General features: G+C 60.9%; 1 protein-coding gene across 1 annotated transcript in view; it reads left to right on the top strand.

The window, feature by feature from the left end:
• Window positions 1-13818, top strand: part of SFSWAP (splicing factor SWAP) — a 30726-nt gene that overhangs the window by 6333 nt on the left and 10575 nt on the right. Inside the window, 9 exon segments of the mRNA XM_080650118.1 lie at window positions 1-71; window positions 989-1101; window positions 1640-1775; window positions 8989-9164; window positions 9166-9230; window positions 9994-10125; window positions 10900-10993; window positions 11093-11264; window positions 13524-13754. Coding sequence (XP_080506244.1) covers window positions 1-71; window positions 989-1101; window positions 1640-1775; window positions 8989-9164; window positions 9166-9230; window positions 9994-10125; window positions 10900-10993; window positions 11093-11264; window positions 13524-13754 — 1190 coding nt within the window.

Here is a 13818-nt window from a genome sequence, read left to right on the forward strand (position 1 = left end):
GTTCATCCAGAAGGCCATGAAGGAGGGCCGCTACCCGGTGCTGGCCGAGAGCAGAGGGGACGAGAAGCAGAGTAAGTGAGGCCGCTGGCTCCTCTCTGCGTGCGGGGCAGGAGGGGGCCACTCTCACGCATGCCACGAAAACCTGCCCTTCAGCACCCCGTGTCTGCCCGCCCTGCCACGGAGGGGGGCGGAACCACTGCGGCCACCCCGCAGTGTGCACAAGAGAGCGTGAGCATAATTAAATGGTTTTTTAAAAACACATTTTTACTGATTTCAGAGAGGAAGGGAGAGAGAGAGAGAGAGAGAAACATCAGTAACGAGAGAATCATTGGATCGAGCCCGCAACCCAGGCACGTGCCCTTGACCGGAATCAAACCCAGGACCCTGCAGTCCACAGGCCACGCTCTATCCACTGAGCCCCACCAGTGAGGGCCATAACTAAATGTGGATGCCACTGGAACAACTGTCTCGGCTGAGCAGTGTCCCCTCCCCGTCTGGCCCTCGGCGTTTGCAGAGAAAGCAGTGTCCTGCCCCAGGGGCTGGGCCCGAGCCCACTCCTCCCACGGGCACGGGGACGACATGCTGACTTCACTCTGTTTGGCTCCTCTGTCCCAGCCGTCGTCCTGGGCAGTGTCTAAATGTGGGGTTAGCACAGGGGACTCGGAGCAGTGTACGCGGACCGCGGGCTCTCAAACGTCCGCACGGGCTGTTCCCTCTTCAGCTGAAACATGGTTTTGAAAAGCAGTTGTGTAAATCTACGACAGCTCTCATCGTCTTCGTGTGTTGTCGTTTTAAAAATACCTGTTGCTGTTACTTTACATGTCATCAATCAGTAAGGAGTTTCTGTCTTTTTTGCTAAAAAATGGAAATACACAACGGCTCTGACTAGTGAGGGCTGGGCGAGCTCGGGCCTCCTTCCGCTGCTTTCCGCTGAACCCCTGGTGGCAGCGTGACCGCCTCTCCCTCCTGAGACATGTGTTCCTTGCAGAGTCGGGGGTCAGCTCTGACAACGAGGACGACGAGGACGAGGGCGACGGCAGCTACCTGCACCCGTCCCTCTTCGCTTCCAAGAAGTGTGACCGCCTGGAGGAGCTGATGAAGGTGCTTATCTCGTTACCGAGCTGTTCTCATTGCGTCACAAAACTGACGTAGTGTCAGAGAATTATTAAGAGGCATTTCGTTTATATAACAGCTGTGTCCTGTTGGGTTATCATTGAGGTGTGTTTTGCACTGTGGCAGAGGAGTTTGCTTCCTTATGTATCTCATTTTATAAAACTCCTGAGCAAGTCATTTCCATTTGTTTTAACTGCCGTTGGGATAGTTAGAAGAAGTAAAACGTCGGTTAAGACTTGGAGGTGGCTGTGCAGAACCCAGTGGGAGAGGGCCAGGTCTTACAGGTGTGCAGAGTGTGTGCAGCCTAGTCCTCGGCCTGCCTTCTTTCCTCGGCTGCTGCTGGGAAGATCGAAGCCATCTGTCCGCTCACTTCTTCCGGGAATCGCAGTTGGAGGCTGAGCCAGCTAGTCAGGGCGTGCGCGCGTGTGTGTGCGTGGGTGCGGGTGTGTGTGTGTGCATGTGCGCCCTGAAGCGTGCGCGCTGTGCCTGGAGTCAAGCTGAATGTGACTGCTCCCTCTGTCTGCAGCCTTTGAAGGTGGTGGATCCGGATCACCCCCTCGCCATGCTGGTCCGCAAAGCCCAGGCCGACAGTCCTGCCCCCACCCCGCCCTCGGCAGAAGGCCCAGCCGGGCAGCCCGCCCAGGTGGAGTACGCCTCTGACTGTGAGTACCTCGCTGGGCGCACCTCGCTGCAGGGCTTAGCCAGCAGGGGGCCCAGGGCGTGAGGCAGGCGGTGCAGGCCTGTAGGGTGCCGTCCTGAGCACGTGGCTCCGTCCTTCGGTTTGTGGCCACCTCCAGCATCAGCTCTGGGTTCCAGGAAGGACGAGGAGCGCGAGGGCAGGAAGCAGGTGCCGGTGACGCTGTCCTCTTCAGAGACCTCCCCGGAAGCTGTGCCGGGCTTCCTTCCGCTCGAGGGGGCAGTGTCGGTGGCCTTCCTGTCCGGCCGCAGAGGCTGGGGAACAGGCTTCCAGCGTGGCCGCCCCAGACAGAGCCAGAGCTGGGTGGAGAGGGGCGCATGGACGTGGTGGACGTGCAGTGCTGTCCGTCACGCTCCTTTCCTTCAGGGACGTGCGCCTAGACCTGGTTACGCCCCACTTCTCTCTCCGTCAATTGCTTAAGGATTGTTCATCGAGGGCAGATCTCAACGTTCTGTCCAGGAAATCATTGAAAATACTCGACCTTGGTCTCACTATCAGCTCTATTTATTTATTTTTCTATTTTTTTAAAATATATTTTTTATTGATTTCAGAGAGGAAGGTAGAGGGAGAGATAGAAACATCAGTGATGAGAGAATCATGGATCGGCTGCCTCCTGCACACCCCCTACTGGGGATGGAGCCCGCAACCCAGGCCTGTGCCCTTGACCGGAATTGAACCCAGGACCCTTCAGTTCGCAGGCCGACGCTCTATCCACTGAGCCAAACCGGCCAGGGCTCAGGTCTTTTAAATTATTTCCTTCAGGGATTAAATACTGACAGGGAGAAGAACCTCTATCACAGCCACAGAGCTCGCTGATTCAGCTCCTTCTCGTGGGGAGGCAGGGCCGTGGGCCTGAGAGTAATTCTTTCAGCGCAGGCCACTCGTTTCTCGGGACCAGGCTCGGCTAACGGGCAGCTGTGCCCTCTCGCCGTCCCTGGCACCGGCATCAATCTTGCATCACTTTCATGTGCTGAGTTAACATTCCTGGACTTGAACTCCGGGACCTGCGTGAACCCAGCGCATGTCCTGGAAAACCTCCTAGAAAACGGAGGTGGTCTCCTGCACGATTGGATCAGCCAGGCCACCTTTCTTGGGATGTGGAAAGCGAAGAGCAGGTGGCGTCACGCAGCTGCCTTTCCCTGCTGGTGAAGCTGCGCGGCGGAGCCTGATGCGGACGTCGGCCACGGGCGACCCCTGGGCTGAGGCCTCTGGACGCCCCCGACGTCCCCGCTCTCGGCGGGGTTTTGTGTGGGCAGCTTGCACCCATGGGTCGGGCTCGGGGACCAGGAGCTGTGCTCCGTCTCCCATCGTCCAGGTGTGCGTTCCCTGAGCGGGCAGCTCTCCGGCTGCCTCGCTTTTCAGGCCTGTCTGCAGCTCTGCCTTGCACTTGCACCGGGTCCTGCAGCCGTCGGACTGCGTTGCCGGGGAAGGAATAGAAGTTCAGGGCAGGTGACATGGCTGGTTACCCGCTGTGCTTACCGCTAGTGTGCATGCGGCCAAATGCCGAGGCCGGTGATGGTGGTGTCTGCAAACCCACAGGGCTGGGCAGGAGCGGGCAGGCCACAGCGGGCAGGCTGAGAGGCCGTGCGGCACAGGAGTGACCACGTGATGCAGAGGGGCCGCAGGTTTCAGAGGGCTCCCCGCAGCCCCTGCTCCGCCCAACAGGGTGCCAGAGGCCAAGATGAGCCATGGAGAGCCCTGTGCTCGCCCTACGTGGGCCCTGCGAGGGCCAGCCCCCAGCTGTGACATCCTGGCTCCCAGCCTGGCCACGGTCCCCAACCGAAGTGTCCAGCAGGGGGCCCACGTGAGGAACCACCCTTCCCCTCAAGCAGTGGTTGGAATCTCCCTCCCCAGATGGGAGAGAGAGCGTGGCAGCCCTTGGGGATGGTCCTGGTGTTCCGGTTCAGGTTTTGGTCATGCGCCCTGCGAGGGCCAGCCTCCGTCTGACCTGCACAGCCCAGCAGAGATGACGAGCCGGTGCAGGCAGAGCCGTGGTGGGCGGGACGTGGCTGCCGTGCAGGGTAGGGACCCAGTGCTAGGTTTTCCAGAGAAACAGGAAGTCCCGGATGCTTAGTGACACAGACCAGCTTACAGAGGTCGGCAGTAAATTCACGTCTTGTGAAAACAGTGGGTCACAGTGCCGAGGGCGTCAGAGCTGCTCCGTGCAGACTGCGTAGCACTGGTCAGCACTGCTAGAGGCTGGGGAGGGAGGTCAGGCCTGGGCTCCCGGGTGGGAGTGAACGGTGGTGCAGAGCTGCGGCCGGGGGCCGACCCTCACACCAGAGGGCTGTGAGGAGGTGCAGGGCCAGGGCCTCGGGGAGAAGAGCGTCCTCATGGGCCCTTCGGGTCACTTCAGCGGACGCCTGTTCAGGGCCCTGTCATAGGTGGGAGGTGGCTGGAGGGTGGTGCACTGTCCGGTTTCCAGGAAGAGCTGTGGCTGGCACACTGGCTGCAGCTCAGAGTGACGCCGAGAGGAAGGTGTGAGCCGGCGCCAGCTCTCCGGAGTTCGCTCTCTGTGGCAGGCTCCGGCGTCTAGGAAACGGCACGGACCTGGGAAGTCCGGGGCAGAGGCGCCGTGAAGGGCGAGCGCCGTCAGGTCACAAAGTGGGAGAGCCCCTGGCCTCAGGGCGGCCCGTGGGTGGGGCGGGCATAGGCCTGGGAGCGGGGCTCTGGGTAACTTCATTCACTGCCAGGCTTTCCCACGGCTTCGCCCTCCGCCGCCAGCCCCCCCCCCCCCCCCCCCCCCGCAGTTTCCTTAAGCAGTTGACCTTTCTTCTGCCTTCCAAAGGGTTCGGGTCCATTTCCACAGAAGCAGTAGTTCTTCCTCACTCGTTTCATTGTTGCCATCAAGTTTCACTAGATACACAGTTACAGTGAGGTCAACCGGAAAACAGTTTTAGAGGAAAACTGTACAAGCAGAAAGTCCCAGCTGCCTGCAGAGGAGCGGCTGTGTCCTCGTGTGGGTGGTGGTCAGGGCCGCACACCCAGCCCACCCAGGAAGCTCAGTGGCAGGACTGAGTGGGACCCGAGACAGCACCCAGTGGGAGGAAGTGCCCGAAAGGGAGGCGCCCCCGCTGGCAGGGAGGCGAGGTCCACCTCGTATCCAATAGCAGAATCTCTGCCAGATGTGAGTGCCAGATGTGAGACTCGGAACAAGGCCCTTTAACAGATAGGGAATCGTCTATTTTAAGCCCACAGACACATTCAACCGAGGGCGAATGTGGAACTGTTGAGAAAGCAGAAAAAACCGTCTAACATACAAACAGCCTTTGCGGCCAAGACGGAAAACAAGGACGAATGATCCAGCAGAAACGCAGGCTCAGTGAGCTGGGCCGGAGCAGCGGCCGCGTGGAAACGGGAGGCGGGGCCGTGTGAGCGGCTGGGCGCGGCGTCTCCTCCTGCTGGCAGCGGCTTCCTGGGCCCTGCAGCCTTGGGAGAGAGCGTCTGTCTGACTTGGAATGACTCTCACCTAGAAACTCTTACCTGCCGGCAGGAAAGCGAACTCGTGCTTTCATTTGCTCGCCTGGCAGTGAGCTGTTCTTCGTGCCTTTGTTTTCTGTGGTGCCGTGTCTGCTGCTGCTGCTGCTGCTGCTGCTGCTGCTGCTGAGCCGTAAATCCTTGTGCAGGATCCTCACACAGGAGGCATGTGTGTCTGGTAGGACGGCATGCAGATCTTTAAAAATGAGCAAAAAATGGATGAAATGCTAACTTTGTTGTTTCGATGTTCCGGTCTATAAATAGCATAAGTGAGATTAAATCACATCGTGGGCTGGATTTGCCATTTCCTTCTGTCCGTGTTTTTTTTTTTTTTTTTTTTTAATGTGGTTTGGCTGTTGTGTTCATAACATTTTCTTTCTTTCTGCAAAATCATGACCTTGAAGTGACTTTCCAAGCCCTTTTTTAAAATGACTTTATTGTTAGTCAAGAGGAGTAGAAGCAAGTAATATTTTTACTTACCCGAGACCCCACCGTCCAAAAATAGTCATTTTCACGTCAGGGGAACGTCCTGACGCAAATGGACAAACAGGTAATCGTGGTGAGTGACGAGGGAGGAAGAGAAGCTCGCGTTGTGCAGTCAGAGATATCCTTCTGTGAGTTACAGCCGTGTGGATAGAAATACTAAAGTGGAAATTTAGAAATTCTGCTTGAATTTCACACAGGAACCTTATAATCAGAGGGAAGTCACTGCATGTCAGTGATTCAGTTCCGAAGACTAGGAGGACGTTGAAGAGGTACAGACTGCAGGGGCTTTGAAGCTGTATTTGTCACTGTGAAGCTAGAGGAAGTCAGTGTCCGTGAAACTCCTTCCCTCACCCCCAAACTCCTGTGTTTGGTGGAAACGTGTTCTGTCCCACAGCTGTACCTGCAGCTGGAACGCCCTCCTGGTTGGTCTCAGCTCAGCGGTCCCTCGGATTCGCTCTCACCACAGCTTCCCCTTCCAGTTCTCCATCCCGTTTGTCTCCTGGGGTTCGGATCCGATAAACAAGGAACTGTTTACAAGGGCCCTGTCCCACGAGTTCTCCCGTACGTGAGAGGCGCCTGCCTCCGGCCCTGGTGTGGGGAGGAAATCGCGTCTGAATGGCTATAAGATGGTTGGGAGCGTTTTCTTTCTCGGTGACCTTTGCAAATCAGAGGCTGGCTGGTTCTCCTGACTCAGGGACGCGAGGCGTGCGGGCTTGCCGGTGGGTGGTTTTCATTACTGCTCTCAGGTGCTGTTCTCGGATCTCTGTTTGGAAATGTCTGCTGCCTCTTGACATGTTGGCAGCGAAGGACGCGTCTCTCACACTGGCCTGGAAGGGAGGGCATCGCCGAGCGTGTCTGGGCTGAACGTTGCTGTGAAAGCGGGCCGGCTTCGTCTTCCCACCCTCGCGGTGGGCGGCGGCGGCCCTGACCGGACCCCTGCGGCACTCATTCTTCGGTTCTCCCGTTCGACAGCTCAGTCAGCTCACCTGCCCCCGTTCCCGGGACCACACGGCCCCTCAGCCGGCGTCTCCTGCCCCGGAAGTTCTTTTGTTCACCCCGAATGTCGGTCGTCGGCTTCTTTGCGGAAAGACACCAGCCTCCTCCTGGGGTTGTCTCCTTCTCCTGCCCGTCACTGTCCGTGTTTCTCAGCCTTCAGCACGACCATTCCGTCCACCTCTGTGCCGGTCGCGCGGCTGGTCTGTCCGGTGCGGTTGAGAAGCAGTGGCTGTCATGGTGGTGCTCTGTAAGCCCCAGAGCAAGGCCTGCTCCGGGGTCCAGGTGCCACCGTCCCCCACACTCCGGCTGTGCCTTTGTCTGCGGTGTGACGATCCCTCGCCGCCTCCTCCTGTGCGGACGTTGTTTCTCCCTGGGGGTGTCTGTGGGTCACAGGAGGGAGCAGACGAGCCGCATGGCACGTGCAGAGCCAGCGGTCCCCGCGCCTCACGTGGCCTCGGTGGGCCCGGACCCCGGCCCTTCTCAGTTCGATGGCGTTCGGGGGTGGGCATCCGGTGGCAGCGCTTCCACGGCGCGCGCTTGGGCTTGGCATTGGCACTGCGAGGAGCTTGGGGCTTGTGTGACCTTTCCCTGGAGAGCGAAGAGAAAAGCACCTCCTGCGGCCTGAGACCATCCAGGCCCGAGGGCCTCTCGGGGGCAGCGAGGCGGCTAGAGGGCGGGGCGGCGTCGGGGACCCCTGGCTGCAGCCGTGGCCCTCCCCCTCCTGAGCGGGTCAGGAGTCAGTGACTGGCAGTGAGTTGCGTGTTGGGTTTGAATATCTATCGTTTTGACTTCTCCTGCGGTGAAGGCCTTCAGGGTGAAGGGAGCGTAACTGACTCAAGTCAGTGGCTGCTGCTGTCGAAGGACCTGGAAGCCTTTGCGTGCGGGGTGACCCTCAGACGTGACAGACCTTCATGAGGTCAGTGTCCACTGGAGCAGTGTTGTGGGTTACATTAGTAGTGGGTCACCGTGAGAGTGATTTGTTCTGACATTGGTCTGCCAGCCATATAAATAGAGGCTCTCGTGTGGCGCTTCCGAGTGTGGGTAGTGCCCATGTGACGGGTGCTTTCATTGCACACGCTGGCACCAGGGCCGTGCCAGGCCGGGAATAGTGGAGAATGGGATGGGCCACTGGAGACAGTGAGCACACAGCACCGCTGTGTCAGGGAGGAAGACGGCTGGGAGGGGAGAATCAAGGGCAACCAGGGCTTAGCCAGGGGTGGGCAAACTTTTTGACTCGAGGGCCACAATGGGTTCTTACACTGGACCGGAGGGCCGGAACAAAAGCATGGATGGAGTGTTTGTGTGAACGAATATAAATTCAAAGTAAAGGAGCGGAGGGGAGAGCAAGAGAACCGGATAGAACAGCCGGATCCGGCCCGCGGGCCGTAGTTTGCCCACGGCTGATTTAGACTCACCACTTAGACAAGTCTGGTGGGGGGCGTCACCGAGACCAAGACTCTCAGGGGTCCGGTGCTGGAGGCCCGGTCGATGCCTGGGTGGGTGATGGGTGGGTGATGGAGCAGGCAGCCGGGGTCGGTGACAGCGTCCTCTGGTCCCTGCTTCTCAGACGTGCTCCGATAGTCACCCTCGGGAGCACGCGCGGTCTCAGCTCCCCAGGAGAGCCCTGGGCCTCAGAGGAGCTCGCTTTCCCCAGGACTCAGGAAAGCTGTCCCCGTTCCTGCACACACAGGCTGCTCATCTCCCGCACTGGCTCACGCAGGGGGCGCTCACAGCCCGTCCCCAGGCACCTCTCTGTGGGAGGTGTCCTCCCGGAGTTAGAGTCACAGGAGGCCAGGACCAGGCGGAAACATCTGATCTCTAAATGCGCCCTGAGTTTGCAGGAGGCAGTTGAACAGGCGTGTGGACGGTAACTAGGCAGCTCTCTGCCCGTGTGGGCTGGCTGCTTCCGAGCACACGCAGAGCACACGCAGCGCACACGCAGAGCACACGCAGCACGGGGGACGTGCTTCTGAGCGGCCTGACGCCTTCAGCAGCCGGGTTTTCCGGCAGCTCCTGCTCTCGAGAGACGCGCCCCGTTGACGTCGCTCCCTCCGATCTGTGGGGAGCAGGCGTGCGGTGCTCAGGTCCGGGAACGTGGAGAGACCGTGCGGTTGATAGTGGACAGTGATGCCGTGCTGGCGCTGGGTGGTGGGTGGTGCCCGCTGTGCCGCGTCGTGAGCCTGTCCCGTGCCGCTCTCACTCCAAACGTGTGTTCACAGCGACGGTGGCCGCCATGTACTACAGCTACTACATGCTCCCGGACGGCACCTACTGCCTGGCACCGCCCCCGCCGGGGGTCGACGTGGCCACGTACTACAGCACCCTGCCGGCCGCGGTGGCCGTGTCCAGCACTGCCGGAGTGACAGCCACCGCCCCGCCACCGCCCGGAACCACCCCCCCCGCCGCCCCCCACCACCGCGGAGACGAGCAGTGGGGTGACCTCCACCACCATCACCACAAGGTGCGCTCCCACCCTGGGTCTCCGGTGCGCCTGTGCTCGGGGGGGTGGGGGGGGGCGGGGGCCTTGTCACGCGGGTGACCTGGAGGGTCTGCTCTCTGAGTGTTTATGACCCAAACCCCACGTGACGGCGTTGACGGGCAGCGGAACTGTCCTCACAAACACTCAGCAGCGGGGCCTGGGCACTGAGGGGGAGTCCCACAAGCACCCCATGCACCCTCCTCCCAGACCCGCCCGTGCCCACGTGCAGGCAGAACGAGGCAGGTCCGTGGGCGTGAAGCTGCCACTTCGTGCAGTCGATGGAGTGAGTCACAGCCATTGACAGACGGGCCTGGCACCAGGGCAGCTGCGGGTGCAAGAGAGCAGGCCGGGCCAGCACCTGTCCTGCCTCATGTTGTGGCCTGTGTGTGTGTGTGTGTGTGTGTGTGTGTGTGGCATTTCTGCACAGTGACCCTGTCCCGGCGCCGAGCAGGTCACGCCCACATACAGGAGGATGGGCCGTGCCAGCCAGCTTTCGTTTTTAAAGCATAACAAAAGTCACCACATGGTTTATTCTTGTTGCTCCTAAGCATTAGCTGGTCCCGGAGGGGAATGTCAGGACTCGAGCCTGTACTTGTGACTTCAGTCCCGTGTCTGGTTGGCATGATGCTTGTCCCTGTGGTGCATGGGGTGACCGGTCAGTGCACCGCGTTGTCTGCGACCAGCAGCTCCCTGTGTGTGGCCCGTGATGTGGTGCCTCCCTGTGACCTGGCGCTCCTCTCTGCAGCGCGCTTGCTCCCGTGGCCGCCATCATCCCCCCGCCCCCCGACATCCAGCCCGTCATCGACAAGCTGGCCGAGTACGTGGCCAGGAACGGCCTCAAGTTTGAGACCAGCGTTCGTGCCAAGAATGATCAGAGGTGAGGTGAAGGCGTCTACGTGCGTTACATTGATGGCCACTGGGGTTAGTTTAGTTTCTTTAAAAAAAAAAATCTAGCTGCATAATTCTTTTTTTTTTTATTACTGATTTCAGAGAGGAAGGGAGAGGGAGAGAGAGAGAGAAACATCAGTGATGAAAGAGAATCATTGATTGGCTGCCTCCTGCACGCCCCCCACTGGGGATCGAGTCCGCAACCCGGGCAAGTGTCCTGACTGGAATCGAACCCGGGACCCTTGAGTCCGCAGATCGACGCTCTATCCACTGAGCCAAACCAGCTAGGGCCATAATTTCTTTTTTAACGTTTTTAACCCTTACGTATTCAGATAAATACATCTTACGATGATTTTGTTACTTAGAGTTAGAGTGGTGATTTTTTATTGCGTTACCTGTTTTACATTGAAGCTGCTTCAGGAATTCAGGCTTTTCGGGAGTCTGCTAGGGAAATTTAGACACACGTCCTGGGATGTTTTGTGTTTTTTTTTAAATCAAATAATGTTTTGTGCCTCGGCAGTAAGACAACGCGAGGTTGGGTTTGCAGCGTGACGTGTGTGATAGGGACAAGCGATTTGCCTCCGTGCCCCAGCTCCCTGTGTATAAAGTGGGCGGGGCTCCCATGGGGCCACAGCGCAGAGCTGTGGAGGTGTGTGTTAGTGGTGGTGACGGTGTCCGGCTCCCCACGGGTGCACGGTCACCACAGCCGGTCACCGGGCTGTGTGTTTGTTGATGACCCGACAGTTCCCTCGTCTGTCGGCAGGTTTGAGTTCCTCCAGCCGTGGCACCAGTACAACCCCTACTATGAGTTCAAGAAGCAGTTCTTCCTGCAGAAGGAAGGGGGCGATGGCGCTCAGGTACCGTGGGTAGAGCGGACGGCGGGGCAGCGTGGAAACGCTGCTGCCCAGGGAAGGGTCTGTGCTGCCGAGCGGTGCTCAGCCCCGTTACGTCTGCAGGCCGTGTTGGCGCCAGAGGAGGCTCCCGCGGAGGCGGCCCCCGAGAAGCCCGGCGACCCCGGGGAGGAAGGTGTGGCCGAGGACCCGGCGGACACGGGAGGCAGAGGCGGCCCAGGGGGCAAGAAGGAGCCGGCGTCCGGGAAGGCTGCCCCCGATGGGAAGCTGGTGAAAGGTACGCTGCACCTGGCCTCCCGGGGTTCCTGACGTTGGCACGAGGGGCTCGGTCCCTGAGGCGAGGGCCCGGCCGCCCCTGAGCACTCGCTGGGTGGGGCTGTCCAGTGCGGCCCGGCCGGCTGAGAGGCTTGTGCAGGGCAGGGCCCGTGCAGACTGTTTCACGTGCTTAGTCTCGGACGTCAGAGCCTAATTGACACGCAGACGCTGTCCCAGGAAACCCGTGTTCCCCCAGGCAGGGCTCCGCGCACTCATTTCAGCTCCCTTTGTGTTTGAAAGGGTTTCTCGTCCACCAGGACAGACAGACGCGGCAGCCAACACAATAAGATAAAAGAGGAGGAAAGCTGACGTGGGCACGTGACAGCGAGCCGCGGTGGCACCTGCAGGGGGCAGAGCGCCCCACCCCACAGCGGGAGGCAGAGGCGCTGGGTGGTGCAGTGGGCATGACCTGGGAAGGTGACCGTGGCCAGCTCGTGGGGGCCTGGCTGCCCTGCGGCCCTGGGACTTCAGCGGGCAGTGGCCCGGGGTCCAGAGGAGAGGACTGACTGTCCGGCTGGCCCTGGGACTTCAGCGGGCAGTGGCACGGGGTCCAGAGGAGAGGACTGACTGTCCAGTTGGCTGGCTGTGCAGAGACGGAGGCAGCGACGTGGGTTGGAGGCTTTGGTGGCTCAGTGGCCTGGAGTGGAACTGACGGGAGAAGGCGGTGCCGGGAACAGGCTGATGGCCCCGTGGTCCCTGGAGAGGCAGGGGCAGGGTGGCGAGGACTGCACTTCTGTGTTCAGCTAAAGCCAGCCCGCCTGGGGCTCAGTCCGGAGCAGAGAGGAGGGCACTGTGGGATTCAGTGGCAGTGATGCCAGAGAAGTGTGTGGAGGGGGGGCTGGGCCGCAGCCCCATGCTAGGAGGGGCCGCTTCCCTCCCTGTCTGAGCCTGCGAGCTGCAAGGCGGCTGGACCAGCCCGCCCCAGCCCAGCCCACCCTGCCCCAGCCTAGCCCCAGCCCAGCCCAGCACAGCCCCAGCCCAGCACAGCCCAGCCCAGCACAGCCCCAGCCCAGCCCAGCACAGCACAGCCCCAGCCCAGCACAGCACAGCCCCAGCCCAGCCCCAGCCCAGCCCAGCCCAGCCCCAGCCCCAGCCCAGCCCAGCCCACCCTGCCCCAGCCTAGCCCAGCCCAGCCCAGCACAGCCCCAGCCCCAGCCCCAGCCCCAGCCCAGCCCAGCCCCAGCCCCAGCCCGCCCCAGCCCAGCCCCAGCCCAGCCCAGCCCGCCCCAGCCCAGCCCCAGCCCAGCCCAGCCCAGCCCCAGTCCCAGCCCTCCACAGCCCAGCCCAGCCCCAGCCCAGCCCAGCACAGCCCCAGTCCCAGCCCTCCACAGCCCAGCCCAGCCCCAGCCCAGCCCAGCACAGCCCCAGTCCCAGCCCTCCACAGCCCAGCCCAGCCCCAGCCCAGCCCAGCACAGCCCCAGTCCCAGCCCTCCACAGCCCAGCCCAGCCCCAGCCCCAGCCCTCCACAGCCCAGCCCAGCCCCAGCCCAGCCCAGCACAGCCCCAGCCCAGCCCAGCCCAGCCCCAGTCCCAGCACAGCACAGCCCCAGCCCGCCCCAGCCCAGCCCAGCCCTGGGAAAGCACCGCCTCCTCGCAGGTGAGGAGAGGGCCGCAGGCAGGAGGACACGCGCCTGAGCCGCGCCGCCTGTGGCACCTCTGGCTGTTCTGAGTCACGGGGACGCTTACATCTAATTGGTGTTCTCACCGAAGGAGATAGGATCAAACTAGTGCAGCCCACTCGACACCTGGGAGAGATGCTTAGGAAGGGTTTTGAGCATAATGAAAGCTCTAAGCTCGGCGGGGGGCAGGAAGAGGCACGTCGAAGGTCTCAGCTCTCCAGGGGGAAGGGCGGGACAGTGGAGAGGCTGTCCCAGCGGCGGGCTGGCTTTCAGGCCGAGGTCTGCAGCTTTACATGCCCAGCAGTTGTTGGTGCAGGCCTGCAGAGCCGGCTCCGAAGCAATTAGTCCGGAAGCGAGCACTGTGAGAGCGTTTCTGTCAAAGAGCCACCAAACGCAGTGACAGTGCCCGAGAACCCGGTGACACAGACCAACTCCACGTGCGGCTCCGCCTGCCAACACCTTGCATCACAGGGCTCAGGGGCTTTGCGCCGGGACCCGCCGGGACGTCCTCCGCCCGCTGAGGCGCGTGGGTGGTGGGCCAGGAGGATGGCCGCTCTGCTTTGTCACCTAAACGTGGTCTCCCTTCTCGCCTTCCCTCAACAGCTTCGTTTGCTCCAATCAGCTTTGCGATCAAGGCCAAGGAGAATGATCTGCTTCCCTTGGAGAAAAACCGTGTGAAGCTGGACGATGACAGCGATGACGACGACGAGAGCAAAGAGGGGCAGGAGAGCGCTGGTGCCGCTGCGAGCGCGGACCCGGTGGCGGCCCCGCCCTGCGTGGCGGTGGAGGAGAAGCGGCCTCAGCTCACCCAGGAGGAGCTGGAAGCCAAGCAAGGTTGGTCCGTGCGTTGTTGTTGTTCTTGTTAACCCTCTCCCGCTGTTTCCCGTTGGGTTTGCAG

The sequence above is a fragment of the Plecotus auritus genome (assembly GCF_963455305.1).
Source record: "Plecotus auritus genome assembly, chromosome: 13".
Taxonomy (NCBI): Eukaryota; Metazoa; Chordata; class Mammalia; order Chiroptera; family Vespertilionidae; genus Plecotus; species Plecotus auritus.